General features: G+C 38.2%; 2 protein-coding genes across 2 annotated transcripts; both read left to right on the top strand.

The window, feature by feature from the left end:
• The first annotated feature begins 483 nt into the window (after positions 1 to 483).
• On the top strand, positions 484 to 6,708 carry LOC122083901 (ammonium transporter 3 member 1-like). The gene is made up of 3 exons (XM_042651831.1): positions 484 to 1,301; positions 1,375 to 1,666; positions 5,916 to 6,708. Exons 1-3 carry the CDS (start codon positions 648 to 650, stop codon positions 6,341 to 6,343), a joined length of 1,374 nt encoding a protein of 457 aa, XP_042507765.1. The 5' UTR covers positions 484 to 647; the 3' UTR covers positions 6,344 to 6,708.
• A 13,230-nt stretch (positions 6,709 to 19,938) lies between these two features.
• LOC122083969 (ammonium transporter 3 member 1-like) lies at positions 19,939 to 24,695 on the top strand. Its single transcript, XM_042651928.1, has 3 exons — positions 19,939 to 20,647; positions 20,755 to 21,040; positions 24,136 to 24,695. Exons 1-3 carry the CDS (start codon positions 19,994 to 19,996, stop codon positions 24,669 to 24,671), a joined length of 1,476 nt encoding a protein of 491 aa, XP_042507862.1. The 5' UTR covers positions 19,939 to 19,993; the 3' UTR covers positions 24,672 to 24,695.
• Positions 24,696 to 25,235: the final 540 nt, after the last annotated feature.

Genomic DNA, 25,235 nt, shown 5'->3' with positions numbered 1-25,235 from the left:
CCGAGATGATGATAATAATCGCATTCAACAACACTAGCAACTGCAGAAAAAGAGAAAGGGGACAGTGCATACAGATCACAATTACTTGGGTTGAAAAGAACTGATCTGATTACTTGATCCTTGACAAGAAAGTAAGAATTAAAAAAAAAAATAAATAAATAAAATAAATATAAAAATTGAAAAGGGGGGGTGTTTAGTATTGGAAAGAACATGCAAAATATTGAAAAGAGTAAAATAATGAGACGAAGAAAGGGAAGGAATAAGGAATAGTAAATGTACCACGACAAAATTATTGATAAATTGCCATGGAAAAGAAGGTTCTCTCCTTCAAATGGGTTCTTATTTATTTATTTTTTTCAAAAAATTTCAGTTCAACTGGGCAACTTTCCAAGATACTCTTTTAAATGATTGAGATCCATTCAAAGTCCGCGCTCACGTGCCCCAATCTTCCAAATTCCTACCTACCGGTTTTCCCACGTTATATGTCAAATATATTTAAGTTAGCTCAGACCCATCCCTACCATTGACTAGAGACCAGATTCCTAGACCCCAGTATGTGAAATGAAACAGTCGTAGAAAGTGATTCAGAGAATCAAAGAACCCAAGAACAAGAAAGAGAAATCTCTGTGTCTTTCTCAAGCTCAATCATGGCGAACGCTGTTCCTATAGCCTACCAGGGCAGCAACACATCCTTGGCGGTGCCGGATTGGCTCAATAAAGGTGATAACGCATGGCAGATGACGGCAGCCACCCTTGTTGGCCTTCAAGGTATGCCTGGTTTAGTTATCCTCTACGGTTCTATCGTTAAAAGGAAATGGGCTATTAACTCTGCTTTCATGGCTCTCTATGCCTTCGCTTCGGTTCTCCTCTGTTGGGTCACTTGGGCTCATAGAATGTCCTTTGGAGATAAACTTCTACCCTTTTGGGGTAAAGCTGGTGTTGCTCTTGGTCAGAATTTTCTCATCAGGCAAGCCAGATTGCCGGCAACAACCCATTATTATAGCGACGGCAGGGTTGAGACGGCGGTGGTGGCGCCGCTTTATCCGATGGTGACGATGGTTTACTTTCAGTATGTGTTTGCTTCAGTCACAGTGGTTCTCATCGCCGGGTCTCTCTTGGGGAGAATGGATTTCAGGGCTTGGATGGTTTTTGTTCCATTATGGGTCACCTTTTCCTACACCGTCGGTGCATTCAGTATATGGGGTGGTGGGTTTTTGTTCCAGTGGGGTGTGATGGACTACTCTGGAGGATATGTGGTCCATCTTGCATCTGGAATCTCCGGGTTCACTGCTGCTTATTGGGTTAGTTTCTTGAGTTTTGACCTACCGAGTTAGGATTTCTCAGTCGTTGACTTATTTATTTATTTATTTTTAGGTGGGACCGAGGTTAACGAAGGATAGGGAGAGATTTCCTCCAAATAATGTGGTCCAGATGTTGGCGGGTGCTGGGCTTCTATGGATGGGGTGGGCCGGGTTCAATGGTGGTGACCCGTTTTCGGTAAATACAGATTCATCAATGGCCGTGTTGAACACCAATATCTGTGCGGCCACAAGCTTATTGGTGTGGACGGTTCTTGATGTGGTAGTCTCCGAGTCAAAGAAACCGTCGGTGATCGGTGCCGTTCAGGGTATGATCACGGGGCTTGTTTGTATCACTCCTGGTGCAGGTACGCGTTTGTTCTCTCTCTCTCTCTCTCTCTCCGTTTGGAAATTGAAATAGGTCGTCCAAACACCTGCTTATAACATGTTATAGACTTCTATAGTACGTGTAAGAGAGATTGGTTGATCCCGGTTTAGGTGGACTGATCTTCTAACCCGGAGAAGAACCAAGACTATTATTACCTGAAACCTCAGCTTCAACCCGACCCATTTTGGAGGCCGGATCCTCTCTCCTGCAAGTAACCAACCCACCCCATTTCACATCATTCATAAGGTGGTCCCAGTTCAAGGGATTCCAAATCTCGTTGAGAATAAACATTTTTTTTGGGGAAAGTGGAGGGGAGAGAGTTGATTAATATTAATTATCTAGTTTGCATATACCATAGTCATTTATTTTGTCTTTTTTTTTTTTTTCTTTTTAAGGAAAAAGGACAGTTGTGCTAACGTAGCCCCTTATGAACTGGCAACCATACTTTAAGCCTGTATCTTATGAAATACAACCAAATAACATGGAATTTATTTTATGGGAAAAAGATTTTTGTAGTCCAGACTCCAGAGTAGACCCTTCACCTAGACACAAGAAGGAGAAATACTTGACCTACTCCTCATGAATGAAAAATAACATTTATTTTTGTAATACTTGTGTGTTTCTACTTGCCCTCGCACATATGCTACACTTTAATTCCTACAAAATACACTTTCTCTTTATTTTATATACATAAATTTCTTCAACATCATAATATTTTTAGGTATTTTTATATTCATAACTTAGATTTTGTCACTCTTTTACACCGATTTTTTTCTTTTCACAGCACCTTTGTTGGCTGCTAGACAAGTTTTCTTAGAAAGTCTATTTTTCATTTTTGGGGAACTATTTCTTATGGGGGAGCGTGACTCTTGTAAATGAGTGCGAACCAATGGGAGCATATGAGGAAGCATCAATTGGGGCGTCATTTTGCATTTCATGGGGGGTGGGGTTATCAATTTTCCACCCTAATGGGGGTGAAATGATTGACTCACCCCCATAAAATGGAAAATGACATTTCTATGGATGCTTCCTCAATCCCTTGTGTGTTCCCATTGGACCTTCCACACATGTTGCACTCCATTAAACAATACATTGGCCATTCCCATTGGACCTCCCACACAGGTCCACAGATGTTGCACTCCACTACATGATACATTGTGTATTCCCATTGGACCTCCCACACATGTTGCACTCCGCTACATGATACATTTCCCTTTATTTTACATTCATAATTCTTCAACGTCGTAATATTTTTACATATTTTTATATTTGATCACTTAGGTTTTGTGACACTGTTTTATACCAATTTTTAGTTTTTCCTTCTTTTCCCCTCGCATTGTTGGCTTCTAGATCTAGTTTTCTTAGAAATTCTATTTTTTTTTGGAAGTGTTCTATGGGGAAGCGTGGCTCCTGTAAATGCTCAAAGACAAATGGGAGCGTATGAGGAAGCATCAACTAGAGCATCATTTTGCATTTCATGGGGGGTGGGGTGGTCATTCTGCCCCTCTATGTCTAGAGACTCTAGATAAATGGGAAGGGGGAAAATGATTGGCCCGCCCCCCATGAAAGGGAAAATATTTTGGTGGATGCTTCCTTGTGTGTTATCATTGGACCTCCCACACTTGCTGCACTTCTCTAAGGCTTTGTTTGGTAGCCAAGAAACACTTCTCTTTATTTCATGTTCATATGATTCTTCAACATCATAATATTGTGCAAATTTTTATATTCAATCACTTAGGTTTTGTGACATTGTTTTACACCAATTTTTGTTTTTATTTTTGTTTTTTTGTCTTTTTTTTTCCCCCCTTTTTCCACACATTGTCAACTTCTAGATCTAGTTTTCTTAGAAATTCTATTTTTTTCAAAAAAGTGTTTCCTATGGGGGAGTGTTGCTCCTGGGCATACATGGCGACCAAAGGGAGTACATAAGAAAGCATTAATTGAGGCATCATTTTGGATTTCATTAGAGGTAGAACGATGATTTCACCACCCTTTGTCTGGGTGCAGGTACCACACTCCAGCCCTCCCCTCCCGACCCCAATAAAAAAAAAAACAGTTTCCCTTCTTTTTCTTATGAAGAAGTAAAAGAAGCTGCATAGTTCAATGACAACACTTATGCCAGCTAAAGTTGAGGTGGTATTAAATTTGAGCCCTATTTGTCTGACTTCTGTGCTAGGTTCAACCCATAACTCAACTTAATCCTAATCCAGTTCTAAACTTGATTCAGGTTTCAGATGGATTAATGAGATGTCCTTCAAAAGTCAACGTGCATATATTTTCTTTCAGATCAGTTTTCATGGTCATTTTTTTTTCCCAGATCATTTGTCTTTCAATGAGATTAATAACACACAGAGAGAGAGAGAGAGAGAGAGAGAGAGAGAGAGAGAGAGAGAGAGAGAGAGAGAGAGAGAGAGAGAGAGAGAGAGAGAGAGAGAGAGAGAGAGAGAGAGAGAGAGAGAGAGGAGTGATGTCTTCACCTCATACAATGGGGGATGAGAATTAATGATAATATTCACATTTTATAGACTTCAATCACCAATGGTGAAGAAGTGAAAGCCTTCTTATTTGTAAATGTAAATTAAAGAACTCCTTTTGAGTTTCAGATCTTCAGTGATTGATCAATATTTCAATGTTAGGTCAACCTAGTTTTTATGCATAGCCATATATGTACATGGTCATACTTTTCAATCGTCGGATGGCTACAATAGTGTAATAATATATCCCAATTTCTTTCCCCTATTCAATATTTGAAGGCACAGACAATGGTGTACAAACCTTTTGCCTTTCAATTTTTATAAGAAAACTAAAATATCTGCTTGAAGCCTCTAATATTATATGTATAGAGCCTATATATATATATATATATATATCTTCTCTTAATGGAGCACTTCTCCCCTCATAAAGAATAATGATCACTTTCATTGTAGGAAGTAGTTTCTCCTCATCATAGAGATTCACTTTTTAATTAGCATGGAGAAAGTATTTTTAGCATTGTGTAGGATAGGAGAGGAAAGTTAATGATAATATAAGAATCCAACTATAAGGTCACATCAACGTGGATGGAGGATTCTTACTTCACTAGTGAATGAAAACTTGGCTCCTTTAATTAATAAGAAATAATTAATTTATGTCTCTTGCTCCTCATATATATATATATATATATATTCTTTTCTTGACTTCCAAAAATCCTTCTTTGTAGAGCAATCCCTTTCCCCCGCTTATTAACATGAGTTACTTATGGATTCTTTTTTATTATAAGAAATTTCAAGAGAAACCCCCCTCCCTATTGTTTTTTGTGCTGAATAATTGTCTTTCTTTAGATTTACTTATGGAGTGAAGTGACAAGAGCATATCAGGTTCTTATATGAGAACATTTTTGTATGGGTCTGTGACGAAGATGTGGACTCTATTAAGTCCATGGAACTATGCAATTAAGAGATAGAGAGACAATGGAGTCCACATTTCCATCACAAGGCCATACGAGAACGTTTTCATACGAAGATCGGATCCAAACTCTGAAGTGTCTCTACCTCACCCAAAAGCTAGGAAATTAAAGTCCTTTAAAGCACATATGAGTAGTCATTCCTATTATGAAGAGGCATTCCCTTTAGTATGCAATGCAATTTTTTTTTTTTTCTTTTCCCTAATGACGGGTATTCAGGCCTTTGGCCCAACTAATCCTGCGGGCCCATACTATCCCCACAATCGCATGGACCAAGGCATATCAAGGTTGTAGTATATAATGCATTTTTAACTGCTTTCTTACAATGTATTGATACACCCATCTGATCAGCTCATGTCTTCTTTTTAAGTCAGGGAAAAAAAATCTTGTGTTTTTTTTTTTTTTTTTTTTTTTTTTTTTAAATCAAAAGACCCCAAACTCTAGTTTGTAGAATAGATCTTTGGAAAGGGTGGATTTGATGGCCAGAACAAAATTTGAGAACAAAAAATGGTGTGTAAATTTAATTACATGAATTACCCCAAACTGTATTTTCCAAAGTACCCTAAGCAATAGAGGTTCAAAGCCTTCCTGAGGCCTGATTAGATGATTAGATGATAGTGAACTTCTCAATTAAAATGAAGAACTCCCAAATTAATTTTGACTACCCTTGATGATCTCCATCATTATAAAACATAATTTAAGAAATCGTTTTTTATATAATGTGTTGTCCTAATTTTTCTGGGGTATTCTTTGCGTCTATATACAAACTGCATTATGGTTGTTGTAGGTCTGGTTCATGGTTGGGCTGCTATTGTTATGGGAGTACTTTCCGGCAGTGTCCCTTGGTTTACAATGATGGTCATCAACAACAGGTGGTCTTTGCTACAGAAGGTTGATGATACTCTTGGTGTACTCCACACTCATGCTGTGGCCGGCACTCTGGGGGGCATTCTTACCGGTGTCTTCGCCGAGCCCGTGCTGTGCTCCATGTTCTTGCCAGTCACCAACAGTCTAGGCCTAATATATGGAGTTCGTACTGGTGGAATCCAAGTCGGGAAACAGATCGTCGGGGCCCTTTTCATTATCGGTTGGAACTTGGTCGTCACTTCTATCATTTGCTTGGTGATTAAGTTGGCAATCCCGTTGCGGATGACAGATGATGAACTAAGGATTGGAGATGATGAAGTCCACGGGGAAGAAGCCTATGTCTTGTAGGCGATGGCGAGGCTCCATGCCTCATCTATGGAACTCGGCTGGTGGTATACAAGTGGCAGAAGCCATAGCCATATTGCCATGTGGGGTGATGGCGAGAAATATGATTCTTCTTTCTTCTTCTTCTTTTTTTTTTTTTTTCTGAAGAAATATGATTCTACTAAGGCATGGTTGGTGCCTTAGTGATGATACAGTGTTGGTTGTATGTGTCCATCAAAGTGGGCCCATCATGTTGACAAGGCACGAGTGTAAAAGTTTGAATTAAAAATTTAAACTCTCACCTCCCAGTTAAGGGTTTGTAATCTTCAGCCACTTTTAAGTGGTTATATGTGCTTAGTCACGATAAGGGAAGGAAAGAGTTAGTTTAGGCATCGTTTGACAATGTTCCTGCCATTTCTATGTCTAAAAACAACAGAAACATAAATTTACGTTTCTGGGAACAGTCGTTTATGCTAGCTCCCAAGGAGGAAGGGAAATGAAAAAGAAAAAAAAAATCCAAATAAAAGGAAGCTTTTTGAAGTATTTCCCATTCATAAATATGCCATCCAATGAACTCCATCGCCGCGTTGAAAAGGAATGAGCGGAAGAGAGTCAGTTATTAGGTAGGATGTTGTCGCTCCACCATCATCACCTGAGTCGTAAGCCGCTATTGCCGCCGATGTTCCATTGCCGGCTTTGAAGAAGAAAGAGCAGGAGAGAGGGATCCATCTGGTAGTGTGCCGCCACTGCTCCATCGTCGTCTTTGAAGAAGAAAGAGTGGGAGAAAGGGATCCATCGAGCAGTATGCCGTCGTTGCTCCATCGCCGCTTTGAATAATAAAGAGCAGAAGAGAGGGATCCATCGATAGTATGCCGCCGCTGCTCCATTGCCTTCAGTGGATATAGAAGAGAAGTGGGTGCGAAGGGTTTTTATCGGGACTTTCAAATTTTGGGCACCACAGCCGTTTCCAGAAACGACAAAACAAGTCATACTTGTTTCGTCACATGCATTTCTAGGATGATCAATAACCATAAATTTTGATTTAGGTTTCTAAAAACAAAAGAAATGGAACAATTTTACCAAAAGTTTTTTAGGTTGTTTCTTCATTTCTGGGAATAAGAAAACATATAAACGGAAGAAACAGAATGTTGTCAAACGGTGCCTTAGTTTTGAAAACTACTACTTCCATCTTATGTGGGGATTAAGGAAATAACTCTATAAGAGAAGTCACAAGTGAAATCACAAACTCTCTCTCTCTCTCTCTCTCTCTCTCTCTCTCTCAGTAAGGAACAATGGCTAATTCCTCATCTTCTCCACTCAATATTGGAGGATGTGAAGTTGAGTTCGTCGTCTCGGGTGCCCAACGGAGAACCGGCCAACACAATATTGTGGAAGGTGAATTTGCACGAAGGGTTAAGTCAACATGGAAGCCTTGTAATAGCGATGTTGAAAATAACCTTCTTCTGAATGGCTAACCCTATCGGTAGGACGTTTCAAATCGTTGCCGCCTCTCAATGACATCAAAAGCCTCCCTTACTGTCGGGTGCTTTTAGTGATTTTGTCCATACATATCATTTGATCCGATTTTATATATATATATATATATTATGGTTTGCAACATTGCCAACCAGCATAGCATGCAAGTAGGCCAATCTACCCCACGTGTGCGCACCAGCCCAGCCCGCAAGTCTCCAGACCCAGCAGGTTCATCGACTCTATGGTGCCGCGTGCACCAACCATCACCAACATGTTTGTTTGCAACCCTTGTGCCTCACGCACCATCAAGCCAACCTGATGCCTCACACTTATGGCCACATTGTCATGGACATATTTTTCAGCGAAGTCAACATGCACGTCCAATACCTTAGTCACGACATGTCCAAGGTCATCCAATGTTCATTCGAGCCATCTTCAGAGACATCCAACATAATTTCACAACGATCAAGGAAATATTCTTTATCGAAGCACACTCAGCCTAGCACACTTGCCCTACTGCCCCTCGTCATCTAGTCCATCATTGTGCTATTACAAAGCCACACCAAGCCAACCGTTATGACTACACCTATAGTGTAGCTTAGTTCTACTCTCAAATAACCCACCATGCAACTGAAGGACTGTCAGGCCTACGGTTCACTCGCCCATGCCAGTTGTCACTGTTGCATGCGATGTGCTACTAACTATCACCCACACGAGTATGTCCCCCACTCGAATACCACTATCACACCCTTGCATGGCATCGTAAAGGAGAACCTTTGGTTCCACACTAATGTGCCACGACAACGCCTTCCATTAACCATGGTCTCTGTCAGTAACCAAATCTACAGAGGAAACACTCTTCACCCAATTCGACTACAAATGCCTGCCATAGGATCCACCCATAGAATACTTCTGATGATGTGCATGCACGGCTAGGCCAACACCACACACAATGCCTTATCTGCAACACCCATGTTAATGCTTGTGGCTTGCCACGATGCCATGCTAGGAGCTATGACACCAAGGGGCATGAGGCACACACCCCTCCTCAATGTGGCCCTTACGCTTTTTATACTTTTTCAGAAGTAGACGTGGACCCCATCATTTTTGCAAACAGATGAATGACGGGATATCATGTGGCAAGTGACTCCCGCTCCAAGAACAACCATATCCACCACCCACACCAAAAAGATTCATTATTCGGCAACAAAGCATGTTGACGTGTGCCAACAGAATAGCCGTGACAACACGACATGTCAGCTTTTTGTCACACATAAAACTAGTGCCCTCGCGGAAATGAACCCAAGACAACCCTCGCACTTGCCATGTCTACCCCCTGTGCATCCCTTTTCAGCTCGCTGCAGTAGGAAGATGTAGGAACTAGCCCGCAACAGCATACCGCACCTACTTGATGTGCGGTTGGTCATGGTTGGCTGTTGTTGTCCTTGGCCAACGACAACTAGTAATGGTTAGCCCTTTTATTGTTTTTTTTTTTTTTGGTAAGAATGTCAAGCCTTTTTTTTTTTCTTTCTTTTTTCTTTTTTAAAACCAAGGTGTCAAGCCTGCTTCCTCGATTGATCCTCGGAGAGACTAGCGCAGCAACCCACCGCCACGATCTCCACTTAAATTGTTGATGCACAGATGGGGAATCGAACCTGGGACCATGTGCCTATCCACACAATCCCTAATTCACCCTAACCATCTGGGCAACTAGGAAATGTCTTCATGAGGAAGAAGAAGAAGAGGCTTGGGGGGAGTTTGGATCTACTTCACGTGCGATCACCTAGTCGTACATATGAGCATCCAACATATGTCCCACTTCCTCCCATTATAAGGTTGAAGAAAATATATTTGAAAGCAAAAGGAATAAGTGTTGAATGTTCACATATACGACTAGATGATCGTACGAATAGAGGATCCAAATTGTTTGGGGTAGGGGTTATTCTTTTAAAACTTGAAAGGACAATAATTCGTTGGCGACTTACTCATGGGCTGAAGTCACTTTTTGCTTCATGGGCTTTATATTTTTTAAGTCCAAATTGGGCTTATGAGGTGAAATGAACCTTCATGGGCTTATGTTTTGGATTTTGTGGTGGGCTTGGGTCAGACCTTCTTGTGACCATATGAGCCTAATTTGGACTTATATGTTGTTCATGGTGTTGGACTTTTGTGGTATGGTGTTGGACTTTTGGCTAATTGTACAATTTTATAGAAGGCTTATGTGGGCTTCTCACTCGAATGGTTTAGCACTGTTTTGACATAAGAGTGGCCCACTAAGTTGTAAGAAAAGAAAAGTAAAAGAATACTGAGAGGCATTTAAACAAAATATTGAACATCAAGGTTATGTTTGGTAACCAAGATCAGAGAAAAAAGTTTTAAAAATATAATAAAACAAAACTATAATTACACAATGATTTTTTTTATGTGACTTTTTCTCTTTTACTCTCTCTCTCTCCTCAAATTCAAAATTTTTTGAATTTTTTCTTTTCTTTTCTTAGCTACCAAACATAGCCCAAGAAAATCATGATGCATACTCTCCCTTACAATTTTTTTCCTGGACTCAGTTTCTATAAATCTAGAACCTAAATCAAGTAGTACATCCTAATCATCATAAAGCCTCCAGATTATTACAATTCAATTATTTTTGTGAAATTAATCTATTTTATAGATGGGATAGATTTTCCCTTAACATTTGGACAAAACTATTAATAGATAAAAGAGAATAAGCCTATGCTTTCCAGTCATCTTGATATATTAAAATTCAAGATGTATCATATTTCATACTTTGGAACCTTGTCACTTAAATCGTAATTATTATTAATAAGTGTGATTACACGTAGACGGAATGACTCAGTTTGAAAAATCAGAAGTTTAGAGGACTCTAAGGTGTCAATTTGAAATAAGGCCTACGGCCTATTTTTAGGATTTTCAAGATACTCAAATGGAGGTTAGGCCATGCGGCCTAGCTCCTCCAAGGAATTTGCAGCACCTCAGGGTATAAAAATGAGATCAAAATCCTCTATTTTTCTCATCCCTGTTTTTCTTTGTTTTGTTACCTGCAGAACACAACACGTGGACAACAGAAAATCCAACAGTCAAGGTTAGGTGAGGATTATTATATCCAGTGCGTTGGTTTTAAAGTTGTTCATGTGTCGTATTCTGCAGATAGCAAAATAAGGAAAAACAGAGGATTATTTTTCATAAAATGGGCCTCAAAGATTGACTTTTCTGTTGCTTTCGGGATTGATTCTTGGAGATCTAACTGTTAGATATTTTGATGATATACATACTAATGGAAATAATTTTGAATGTGCTACTCAATGATGAAAATAACTACGACAAATTAAGTTGAGAAGATAGTCAGATGTCTGCCCAAAGCAGACAAGACCCATTGAATGAGGATTTGATGGGTCACCAAATTCTGTGATAATTTCACAAAATTTAATGACAGTATTTGAAAATCATGTTATTATACTCTGCAAAGTTTCAGCACATTTTGACCCTTTTTGGACATTTAATGACCTCAGGAGTAAAAATGTCATTTTATTGTCAAAACACTTAAGAGCTGTTTTGGGACCATCACAATGGTAGCAAGTTAGAGAATATTTTTGAGTGACAAATTTCAGTGTCTACATATTCAAATAATAATTACAAAATCATATCTATTAAAGTGTAGATCAAATCTAATCATCCAGGTATTGGTGAAAGCTATTTTCGAGTACTATTCAATCACATGAAAATATGAAACTATTTTAACAATAACTACGCAGAAAAGTCCAAAAATGGATCCCACATGACTAAAAATGAAACATTAGGTAAAATAAAAAGAAGAAAATCATAACATTTTCAAACCATATTTGAATGCAAGGGTTTTTATCAAGAAAACATCCTAATTGTTAGATTTGGACCTATTCCAAAATCATTTGACTTGGTCAACCTTTTGAAACATATTTTTGACCTTTTTCTATGAATTTCTTAAGATTACATCTAATGATCCCAAAGTTTGCTCTAGAATTCGTCATGGCACATTATTCTTTACTGTTGTGCATACCTTTAGACTAGAAAGAAAAAAAAGGTGCCTACACTTTTGATCCAATTGTTTAATCAAATCCTATTAGAAGATTGATCCACTCTGAGTGAATCTAAAGGATGACTCAACTTAGTAAACAAAGGATCCCAATTGAATCAACTGATTTCTAAATTGATTGACCAAGGTTTTGAATCCAATTAAAATCTTGATTACATGCTAGTTGTTCAATGAAATATATTTTGATGCAAAAAAAAAGGATGTAGAGTGTTCAATCATTTAATTAACTTGACCACGTTACTCATACTCTAACCTAACTTAAATTCTGCTTACCTATTGCATAAGTCCTTTTTATTTGTTGGCATCCACTCTGTCCGGCAAGCAGGAAGTCCCAAGATGTGCTTTCGATTGTGGTTGAAACACTTAGCACAATGTTGTCCCAAGTAATAAATAAATATATAAACAACTCCCTATATGTATAAAGTATATCCATCTCACTCCTTCCATTTTGAGGACAAAATGAATATATATATATATATATATATATATTTGAATTTACAAGAAGGATTATTTCTCCTTATTTGGGATGTAAATATAATTTTCATGTGAAGGATTGATAGTGTAATTAATCTACCATCAAATGTGCAGATTTGGATTATGTTTATTTATATAATTCATTCCCCACCAATTTATTCACTGAAACACCTTCGAAAATAATGATTTATATAATTGAAAGGGAAAAAAAAAATTGACGTCCTGAAGCCAAATTGTTGAAGGTGCAAAAAGACCAAAATGCCCCCCACCTATGTCATATGCACTGATTATACTTTTGAGTGCCTTTCTATTGGCATGTTGGTCTGATGTTTCTTGTATCAAACCAGTAAAATTCTATCGCCCATAGTTAAATTAATCTTAAAAGTAATAACATTTTGGCTTAGAAAAATGTGACAAGATCCTTGTCATTGTCAACTTTCAAACATCAAGCAGAAGACGAGCAAACAGGAAGACTCCTGTTTGAGTCCCAAGATGTGCGTTCCATTGTGTTTGAAACACTATATGTTGTCCCAAATAAATAAACATTTATTTATAAATACTCCTTTTATATATATAGAAGGATTATATTTCTCCTTCATTGGGTGTAAATGATATTTTCATGGGAAGGATTGATAGTGTAATTAAGTTATCATCAAATGTGCGGCTTTGGATTATGTTTATCTATATAGTTGATAAGGGTTATAATCGGTTTGGTTTTAGTTTAAATGGTTCGGTATGGTTCGATTTGGTTCACATATATTTTGGCTGAAACCAAAATCGCACCATTTACTAAATTGTTGCACTTTCTGAAACCGCAACCATTTAGTAAACGGTTTCGATTTCCACAGTTTTTAAACTGTTTCGGTTTCACGGTTTTAAACGGTTTTGATTTCGGTTTATTCCATCTGGTTTCTAAACGGTTAGCAATCGATTTGCTATTTTATTCGCATGTTTACTAAAATTTGCTTTTGGTGATAAACGACTCAATCTTGAGACTGTGAAATGCAAATCATTATGTTTTGTTAAAACAACTAAGCAAAAGAAAATATTTTGAAAGAAAATAATCTCAAGCGCATCTAACAAGTCAGTAATTAATGTTTATAGCAGAGATTTTCCTCTTCTCTCCCCCCCCCCCCCAAAATAATGTGTTATAATATTGAAATATATATATTTAATATGCCAGGGTATGAGTAAAAATTGCATTTTTATCAGTATACATTCTACTTAGTGCATTGGATTAATTTAATCGGCATTCCAAACAATGAACAAGCTACCTCTAGAATTACTTGCAGGCTTGTAACACTCAATCTTTGAATCAAATGAGATACTAATGATATTTTGCAACCATCTTATTTAATCTTTAAACGGGTTAATAAAATCGATTTTGACGATTTAAACGATTCAATTTTCACAATTTCAATTCTTTAAAAATAATTATTTATATAGTTAAAGAGAAAGAGAACCCTCCCAATTTGCCATTGGAAACACCCTGACTGATGAAGACGTGAAAAACTAGGGTGCCTCTCACTCTATGCAATGATTATGATTTCGCGTGCTTTCCTATTAACCCATTAGTTTGGTGCAACGCCAGACCGCCAGAGTTCTATAGTTGATTAATTAATCTTAGTAGTATTAAGATTTTAGCTTGGAAAACTATGACACGATGCTTCCAATAGTCAACTGTCAGACTTCAAGCAGAAGACATGGGAGAGCACATCTAGTGCAAATCCCTATTTCAAATTAAGAAAAAATTAAAATTATTAGCAGATAAAGCAGCTAAAATTTTATTAGACAATTATTAATTATGTGAACTATGCCTTAATTGATAGGTGAGAGAAGGAGAGACACGAATATGAAATTATTAAGATTGAACAGGATACGCATGCAGCTCTTTATATATATTTTGTAACCCAACTAGGTTGATAATGGCTACGCATTGAAAAAATAACTCTTGGGGATTGACTTTTTGTATAAAAATCATGATTAACAATTGACACTGTTTAATTTATGATAAATAATTCTACTTAATTAATCTAATGATGCAAGTGATAAGGAAAGAAGAAACTTGCGTGAATGTAGTGAATAATAAGTCAACTCAGGAGAGAGAGAGAGAGAGAGAGAGAGAGAGACCTAGTCGCCAGGTATGAATATTGGAGAGAGAGGAGAGAGAGAGAGAGGCCTAGTCGCCAGGTATGAATATTGGAGAGAGAGAGAGAGAGAGAGAGAGAGAGAGAGAGAGAGAGAGAGGCCTAGTCGCCAGGTATGAATATTGGGTTAAAACCATGAACATGACCTGAAGCCTGAGTTTGGAACAATAGCCAAAGAACCATTTAACAAATGATGCCACTTGATGGGCAACAGAGTGAATTGGAGGAACATGGGTGAGTTTGTGTTTGGACTTTGGATAAAGAAATGGTATTTGATTTTTTATGTTAAAATCTAGAATTCGTGCAACAATGCCACTGTGACTAAGAAAAAGTATTAATACATAGTTTCAATCCATGATCTTAAACATTTGAATTCATTATTTATTTAACGTATATTTTCAATCTTAATATTGCGCAGGTCTCGAACATTTTATCCAGCTTCTTGAAAATCTTAACTTTAAATTGGGGGTTAAAAAGAATGGACTAAACAACTATACTTTGAAAACATTTAGAATTATATGATGTATTTTTTTTGAAATTAAAGCTGCGTTTGATGCGATATAACGGTGTTAATTTCAAACTGAAACTAAATACCAAAATCAAGTCGAATTAATCGGATTGAAACCGAACCGAATTTATTTGGTTCAAATTTGGTTTGAATATGTGAGTATGTTATTCAGCTCAACTCGGTTTCAATTTAGGGTGTCAAAACCGTCGGTTCGAATTGAAACAGAATTGAATTGCTCTTATCATTCAAGAGTGTTTTTTGCAAGCTCCTTTTTTCTTTTTTTTTTTATGTTGTAAGTGTTTGTTACAATTTATCATCACATATTTACAAGCTAAGATAAATTTGGAGTTAGCAATGGCCATAAGGTCCATAACTTGAGCCCATTATGGCCTTTGGTCCATCACAGTCATGGTTCAAAAGTGGAACCGTTTTCATAACAGAATTAAAACCAAGGTATAAAACTGAATTAAACCTGCATATTATAACCGAATTGGAATTGAAATCAAACCGATCCGAATTGAATTGGTTTAAGTATCTAAATAGTGGAACCAAGTCGGTTCTTGATTCGATTATGGTCCACGTTATCATCATTTGGAACCAAATTTAAATCAAACCAAATAATCAAAACCGAACCAATTGACACCCTTAATGTGATATTTTCGAATGAAAAGGAAATGTAATGCAAAAGTTGATCAAAGATGTCTAGAGGCCGTATGTTGGAAACAAATGGAAGTAATCAATCCTCCATTACTATTGTTCACTTTTGCTCCAAATAAATTCTTGGTTCTCCTAGAGGTGGATTCTCCGGAACCACATGAATCTTTAAAATGGGATTACAACTCAGCACTTTCTAGGATTTTGAGAAAAGTCTCTCTTTGAAGAGCATGGTACGATGTTTATTTTCTTTTTTATTTTCATAATATCGATGATAAATTTCACATCGTTAAAGTTCAAAAACTCATCCCAACAAAATGGGAAAATGACAGGTATGCTAGCATAGTATCTAGGAATTATGAATGCTAGTAGGATATTAGCCGTAGGATTTGTTTATCTTAAATGTAACCGTTATATGGATAGAAAAGATTCAATGCTTCAATCCACCACTGCTACACTTTATCTCTCCCCTAATTCTATCTCCACCCTCCTTCTCCGTCTCTGGCTCCGGCTCCAGCTCCCACGGTTCCTCTTCTTCTCCCTTTCCCTCTCCCGCTCCCACTCCCACTCCCACTCTTACTCTGGTTTCTCTTCTGTCCCTCTCCCAATAAATAAATAAATATTTTTTTTTTCAATTTTTTTCTGTTCTTCTTCTCAAAACCCCCATGAATTCAGAGAGACCAACCACCGAGCGGTAGCAGCAGCATTATCAAGATCGGGTTTTCTTTTCAATGAGAATTTTTTTTTTTTTAATTGATTTCTCATTGTAAGTCAAAAGAAGGATTAACAAGGTACAGAGGATGAGGACAACAAGCGTTCTCCACCTCAAACTAACATATGCATTGCACACATTGGGAAGCCAGAGCTATCTCCCCAAGCCAGCAAGCAAATTGAAAAGGAGTAAAAAAAACCAAAATTGGAAGAAAACACCAAAAAAACAGAAAAAATCATTCCTGAGATGCTCCACCATTTGAGGTTGCATCCATGGCCTCTGGTTCTGCGGATTCATCAGATTTCTTAGCCTTAATACCTTTCTTTTTCTTCCCTTTCGATGAGAAGTTGTGCTTGTGTGAAAATAGAAACTTCAAGGAATACAGAAACAAAGAAGAAGAAACAAACTACATATTGAGAATAATAATAACCACTATCCCCCAAGTTGTGTAAGAATTTAAGGAAAGCAGAAAAAAATAGAAACCGGCGAAGAAAACCTAGTTGAGGTCCCACCGGAGTTCGCTTTCTCCGGCTAGATCTGGTAATGACTTTTTCGACGATTCAGAGAGAGAAGAGAGAGAAAGAAGGAGAGGAAAGGTGTAGCAAATTGTTTGTATACCTTCTTTCCATCCAACGGTTCAATTGAAATTGATCAAATCAAATGGTCAAAACCCGTTAGTATTCCTAATTCTTAGGTACTAAGCTAACATACCTATCCCTCTCCCCAACAAATAGTAGGTTTTAGTAATTTCAAAATGGGAAAGGGATAGGTATGCCGCCGATATCAAATATGCTAGCGGATAGCACCAATGGGAACACATGATGGAGTATCATTCAGGAAGGATATGATGGTCATTTCAGAAAAAGGGAAGAGAGAGATAGACACAATGGGTGCAAATAGAGAAAATGGGTGCTAACATACATGATATCGGCGGCATACCCAACCTTTTCCCTTTCAAAATTTTAAAACTTCATTGTGTCATTGTTGGTTTATACCCAGCTTTATCGCTCTTACGTCCCGTGATTGGAAAGCGGCAAAATGATGCCCTCACCTTGTTGATGCCCATATGCACCTATTAAATATAGAAAAAGGTAATTTTTTCTCCTAAAAGCGTGGCCTAAACCCCCCCCCCCCTCTCTCTCTCTCTCTCTCTCTCTCTCTCTCTCTCTCTCTCTCTCTCTCTCTCTCTCTACCTGTGAAAAAATACATTTATTTTAGGGAGGAGAGATATAAACGTAGAGAAATCTAACGTAAATTTTGTTTCCGAACAAACTCAGCTCCTGTACAAAATATCAATTCCCTAGTATTACCGTATGCATGCCAATTGTTCTCAATCGTCGGATGCATACTAAAATATTAATCCGCCACGTAGGATTTTAAACTCTTCCGAAGAGAACCACTTTCTCTGACATAGTCACACGTAAGCCCTCTTACGTAAGGCCCCTCATGTTCCAAATTCCGATGTGATCGTTTTAGAGGGAAAATACTACGAACGGAAAGACTTTTCAACGGATCAAAATCATATCTCCCAAACACACTTTTTGGATTTTGGTGAATCAAAAATGTTCACAATCACGTAGTTCACACTATCACAGCTGTGCAATCGCGTTGAGCGGTGTCACCTACCTGTCACACAACAGTTTCGTTCAAGTTTATGACAGTTGACACTATTTATTAACACTCACAATGACGATATTACCCTTTTAAAATCAAAAAATGACCTCTTAATTCTTTTTCAACTTTTTCTTTTTTACTGTACCTTGAGAATCCGAGAAGTCAAAAGTCAAAAAAGTGATTGAGAAATGGGAATCCCGTGCCGACTTGGTGCGGCTTGACCCTTAGAAGTCCATGCCTTATTTGTCTTTCACCTGCAGCAGCCATTCATTACTTAGCCATAAAGTGTCCAGGCGTAACTAAGTGATTTGTCTTCTACGTTCAGCCGCCATTCATTACTTAGCCACAACAAACACTAATGAAAGCTAAAAGACCTCAAAGTCATACATTCATACGTGTGTGTTCATATACCAATATCAATTCTCAAGCAATGATTAAATGAATTACAAGGATGAGTGGATCTCTTTTTCTAAGGGTTTTTGGATAGTGCCATGGATGAGATGGTTTGATTAGACTAAATGATTAAGAAACAATTAATAATTATAAAGATATTGTTAATATCTCACTTTCATTCTCTCAGCTAAATTCCCAAGGCTTTGTTTGTTTAGAGGAGTTTATGGGTGGGAGAGTTGTTAAGGTGGGATACATGTGCTGTTGAGGTGACCAACAGGGGGATTTACTTATTTTTCTCAATTTCATGGAAAAAAAATAAAAAAAATTCGTCTGCTGCATCAGATTCAAATGGTTATGAGCACCTTGGTGTATGTGCCTATGCTCTCGACCATTGGATGCTCACTACATCGATGCAGTTATGGCAAATAATTCAGGCTGTCCAGGTGCTCTCAATTCTATGTGCCTATGATTAATCAAGAGTGTGGGGGTGGGGGAGATCCTCTCCAATGATTTTCCTTTCATCGGCTCTTCAACTTCTCATAGGCATGCATGGGACGTGTTGGGTTTCGTGCTTATGAGAAATTAAAGAGCTGATGAAGGAAAAATCGTTGGAGAGGACCTAGATCAGGAGGAGGATACTCTGAAATAGCAAGGGGGAGGGAGAGATGAAGGATCCTCATCTTCTCCATCAATGACCACTGGCAACGACTCTTGTAGGGTTATTGTAGGTTGGAGAGAAGATAACAAAGACATGCCTTCATTGTTATGCCAAGAGAATGGTGGGTTGGGGAAAGCAAAAGCAACCGGTGCGAATGGTGATATGGTGCACAATGATAGCAATGATTGTTGTTGAGAGTTGGGAATGGGCAGAATGGATGCGATGAAGTGGATTTGCAAGGCTAAGATGCGTGGGGTCTTCAGAGAGTGAGCTGTGTTAGGTGTTGGAAGGAGGTGGAGATTGCAGATAGTGGAACTTAGTTTTTTAACCCAAATTCCTACCCCATACAAGCAAACGACTCGAAACAGTGAAATACCATGATTTTAGGAAAAAGTTGTCAACTACCTCCAATAATCCGAAACCATTAAAACCTATCTAAACAAACGGTACCTAAGAAAATCTACTGAATTTTAACAGTGGGGATTTGAAAAGTCCACTGAGATTAGACAGTTGGGACCCTGAGGACACTAGACCTTGAGAAGCCCGTGGCTTTAGTCATTGTACCTCAAATGACCTTTCATAGAAAATCAAGGGCAATTTCGTCAACACAAAAATTCCAGAACTATACCTAAGGTGGAGAGAGTATCTTCTCTTAATCACTCTTCACTTTTATTGGTTCAATTTCATACTAAAAAAGATTCATAAGATTCTTCCCCCTTCTCCCACTTCCATTCCGCTCCGTCCCAACCGTTCATCACAAAATCAACGGCAGACCCAACACACTTAACCTCATTTAACACCGCCATGGTCCACACATTATCATCATCTCTTGTTAAATCTCTCTTCCTCCATTTATATAAATTCTCCCAAGCTCTCCAAGTCGTCGTTAGAGACTTTCTTCTTCTCTCTTCGTCTCTCTCCTCTCTCTCTCTCTCTCTCTGAAGCTCAATCATGGCGAGCGTTGTTCCTCTAGCCTACCAAGGCAGCAACACGTCAGCGTCGGTGCCGGATTGGTTGAACAAAGGTGACAACGCATGGCAGATGATAGCAGCCACCCTTGTGGGTCTTCAAAGCATGCCTGGTCTAGTCATCCTCTACGGTTCTATCGTGAAGAAGAAATGGGCTGTGAACTCTGCTTTCATGGCTCTCTATGCCTTTGCTGCTGTTCTCATCTGTTGGGTCACTTGGGCTTATAGAATGTCCTTTGGAGATAAGCTTTTACCCTTCTGGGGTAAAGCTGGTGCTGCACTTGGTCAGAATTTTCTCATCAGGCAGGCTAGATTGCCGGCAACCACTCAATACCATAGCGACGGCAGCGTTGAGACGGCGGTGGCGGCGCCGTACTATCCGATGGCATCGATGGTTTACTTTCAGTTTGTGTTTGCTGCAATTACACTGGTTCTCATCGCTGGTTCTCTCTTAGGGAGAATGAACTTCAGGGCTTGGATGGTTTTTGTTCCCCTTTGGCTCACCTTTTCCTATACCGTCGGTGCATTTAGTCTATGGGGTGGTGGGTTTTTGTTCCATTGGGGTGTTATTGACTACTCTGGAGGATATGTGATCCACCTTTCTTCTGGAATTTCCGGCTTCACCGCTGCTTACTGGGTTAGTTGGCTTTCTAGCGTTTGACTCACTGAGTCATATTACCGATTCTAGATTTTCTGAGTCGTTGACTAATGAATCGGTCTTTTTTTTTTTTTTTTTTTCTATAGGTGGGCCCGAGGTTAACGAAGGATAGGGAGAGATTTCCTCCTAATAACGTGTTGCTGATGTTGGCGGGTGCTGGTCTCCTATGGATGGGTTGGGCCGGGTTCAATGGTGGTGACCCGTATACGGCAAATACAGATTCGTCGATGGCCGTGTTGAATACCAATATCTGTGCGGCCACGAGCTTGTTGGTGTGGACGGTTCTTGATGTGCTTGTCTTTAAGAAACCGTCGGTGATCGGTGCAGTTCAGGGTATGATCACGGGGCTTGTTTGCATCACACCTGGTGCAGGTAAGAATTTGATATATGCTTTCTTTCTCAGTTTGAAAATTGAAATAGGTTCTCCAAACACATGCTTATAACATGTTGGTTAGCATGTGTGTGTGAGATTGTCACCTAAATGAACCGGTTCAAATCTTTAACTCAAATGAACCGGTTTAATTGTTTGCTTCATTTTCCGGGTGATACTGGTTTAGGTGTGTAGATCCATAGAAAATCCCACCTTGCTTAGGGATGTGCAATGAAACACATATACATGATGTGGCTTTCTTTTACATGGTAAAATGTGTTTTAAAACGGCGAGACATTATCAATGTGGATAATCTCGTGCTCTGAATTAGACCGTTTAGATGACACTTCATTGGTATCAAAGTAAGGGGATGAAAATGACTATTGGGAATGTTTTCGTAATAGAAGCGTAGATGTAGAACTATAATCTCACATTACCTAGAGGTATGCTATGGAATGCACATCATAGGTTCCTTTACATTCGATGGTGCATTTTAAAATTGATCCATTCAACCCTTGAGAATAGAAATTTTTTTTTTTTAAGGGTTGGTTGACTAACATTAATTATCTGATTTGCATGATAGTATAATCATAATTTTTTTCTTCTTTTTTAATTTTAATTGGCTTCCATTATGTAAGCCAGCATTTCTTGAAGTGCAACTAAATCACATGAAATTTATTTTCTATTGATAAGATTCTTCAACATCATAATTTTTTTTCTTTTATATTCAGTCACTTCGGTTTTGTGTGACACTGTTTTCCATTTTTTTGGGTTTTTTTTCCCCACTGAATGTTGGAGGGTGGACTTGGTATAATGGCAAGATTACGCCATCGTGGCCAATTGATCATTTATTTAAGTCAGGAATTGTCGACAAGGAGAATAAGACTGCATATATTATAACCAACAAACTCTATTAAATATGAACCGCCGAGTACTCTATGGGTAGACTGAGTAGATTTTCTTTTAAAAAGAAAAAAAAAGACTGAATAGATTCAGCTTTAATCAATAGAAATCCAACTCCACAACTTGTGGTTGTTGATCATCCTCAGTCTGAAACATTAGGTGGTTAGAGACTTTCAACCACAATAACTCATATTATAATTTGGTGGATAATCATTATCATAATCAAACTTTGCTTCTATTAAATTTGGCCATTATCATAAACCCTAGCCGGTGGTCACTATCAGCCCCATTTGTCTGACTTATGCGCTAGGTTCAACAACCCATAACCCAACTTCATCCTAATCCAGTTCTAAACTTGGCTCAGATTTCGGATGGATTAACTAGAAAATCCTTGAAAAGTCAAAGTGAATATATTTTCTTTTTTCCTTTTTTAGATTTTGTAGGGGAATTTATGTGTCAGAAGAGAGCAAATCTCAGTGTCGCCTTCTTGATAAGAGAAATTTCAATCTATCACCTGTATGAAATATTCTTGATACCTGTAGCAAAGATCGTTAAAAAAATCGGTAGGCTGAGTCATGTCGCTTGACATTGTCCTTAAGACCGTAGATGCTTTCTATGGTGCAACTGAGAATATTGCAAATTGGCCTCTAAGATAAAACAGCCCGATGGCTCCCCCAGTAATCGTACACTCGACTACTGGACCCCTTCGAATGCTATAGGGTTGTGCTCAAACTAAAAAACAAAACACTAAGAAATGGACATGTGAAATCCAATGAAACTCAAAAAAATCAAAGCTTGACAACATACAATTGCATGCTTCAAGTGACTTGATCCGTGTTTCTGCAAATGCTAAAACTCCCCCTATTTAGAAGACAATTGAGATGAGGAGTAAATGAAAGGAATTAAAGAACTTTAAAATCGAAGTGAATAAATTGATACTTAAAGATATGAGATTAAAGATCTCTCAAATTTAATCTCTCAAAAACTGAAGAATTGCTTCCTCAAGAAGATTTTGTGTAGAGATATAACGTGTTTCAAAAACTTAAAAGAGAAATTGTCTTAAGGAGCTTTAAAGGAGAAATTATGTACTAGCAATTGTAGTGTATGATAACCATTTTATGGAGAGACTTAAAGAATCTCCAAAACTGAAGGAAGTACATAATACCTCTAACTTCAATAATAGGCTACATAAACAAACTAGCCAATTAAAAAGAAATTAAGGGGATATGTAAATTAGCTTCAAAAAACCTTAAGGGGCAAGTGTTCTGAATCTTAATTTGTTTTTTTAAACTTGCATTAAAAACCAACAGATTTTGACATCAAATCTTGTTGGGTCAACCATTGGCATACCTCAGATTCAGATTGTGATAGAAGAGGTCCGTTGCATCTTCTTGGGTCTCCAGATTTGGATCATTTAGGTAGTCTTCTTTTCTCTTGCATGGAGTAGCCCTTTCCACTCCTTGTTACTTTTAGGTTGTTTGTATTAAGGTTTTAAATTTGGGATCAGTCTCAACAGATATCGATTTGGGTTGGAATCCAATTGTTTGGGATTGTAGTTGATCAAATAGATTCACCCTTTAAAAGAAAGAAAAATTTTTATTTTTTGGACATTTTTACCCTTAGATCGCACCACTGAATTGATATTGGATCAGTTAAAACTCAAGATCAGTCTTGACTGATATCAATCTGGTCCGAACAATTTTGATCAATTTAAAGGGGGTGGGTGGGTGAGGGGACAATAGTGTAATAACACAACCCTCTCTTTCCCCATCCCACGGTTGAAGACACGACTGTGCTCATACATAGAAGTGCATAAAAAACCTTATGCCTTTAATGTTTACAAGAAAACTAACAAAACTGCTTGAAACTTGAATAAAATATGTATAGAACCTATGTATCTTCCCTTCTGGACCCTTTCTACCATCATAACGAATAATTAATCACTTCCTTCATAGGACCCTGTTTCTCCTTATCCAACCATGGAGTTTTGTCTCTTTGATGAACATGAAAAAGATATTTTCGACGCCATATAATAGGGGATGAAAATTAATAATAACACATGAATCTACATCACTAGTGATGAAGGATTCTTTCTTCTCCGTAGGTGAAGGAAAACTTATATATTGTGTTGTTCTTTCTTTTTTTTCTTATGTGCTTTGCATCCCCATTTATAAACTGCATATATGGGTTGTAGGTCTTGTTCAAGGTTGGGCTGCAATTATAATGGGAGTACTATCAGGCAGTGTCCCTTGGTTTACAATGATGGTCATCCACAAGAGATGGACTCTGCTACAGAAGGTTGATGATACTCTTGGTGTGTTCCACACTCACGCAGTGGCAGGAACCCTAGGGGGAATTCTTACCGGAATTTTCGCCGAACCCGTGCTGTGCTCCATGTTCTTGCCAGTCACCAACAGTTTAGGGTTAGTCTATGGAGCTAAGACTGGTGGTATCCAAGTTGGGAAACAGATCGTCGGAGCCCTTTTCATCATTGGCTGGAACCTTGTTGTTACATCCATCATTTGCTTGGTGATTAAGTTGGTTATGCCATTGAGGATGTCGGAAGAGCAACTATTGATTGGAGATGATGCAGTCCATGGGGAAGAAGCCTATGCCTTGTGGGGTGATGGTGAGAAATATGATTCTACTAGGCATGGTTGGTACCTTAATGATGATACTGTTCATCCTACTCAATTGCAAATGGCATCTGGTGTTACTCAGGTAGTGTAAGAGAGGGAGGAGAAGAGAAATGGCTTTTTTTTTTTTTGGGTTGGGGGGGGGGGGGGGGGGGGGGGTGGGTGAGTTGGGTTTCTAAGGATTAAAGGAATATTGGTTTATGGGACATAGATAAGAATTTCTCATTCATGTGTATGTAAATGCATTAATTATTTTGACAAGATTTATTCATCTCTAAGAGTTTGTGTAATTGTTAAAATGATGTACACACCAGTAGTGATGATAGAGAAACTTATTCAAGATTATTGGTGCTACATGGGAGCTAGATTCAAAAATGATTTTTTTTTTAACAGAGGAAACCTGAATTTTATTAGAGATAGGAGAAAATTAGAATGAGATCATACAAACCCTCGAAGTATGTGGAGAATTGTCACGAACTTGGCTTGTGGCTATTGTTGGATTCATTGGAAAAGTCAGGAAATAAATTTAGTTCTCATAATGTTATTAGAAACTAAGAGAATATATATGACTCATGTGGGTAAAGGTAGAATAAATACTTTTCAACTATTGGAAAGGGGAGAATAAATACTTTACGCATTACAAGTGCAATCCCTCTTA

This window comes from Macadamia integrifolia, chromosome 7, assembly GCF_013358625.1.
Source record: "Macadamia integrifolia cultivar HAES 741 chromosome 7, SCU_Mint_v3, whole genome shotgun sequence".
In the NCBI taxonomy this organism is placed as follows: Eukaryota; Viridiplantae; Streptophyta; class Magnoliopsida; order Proteales; family Proteaceae; genus Macadamia; species Macadamia integrifolia.
Note: the sequence above shows the minus strand (reverse complement) of the source record. Positions and strands in the feature narration are given on the sequence as shown.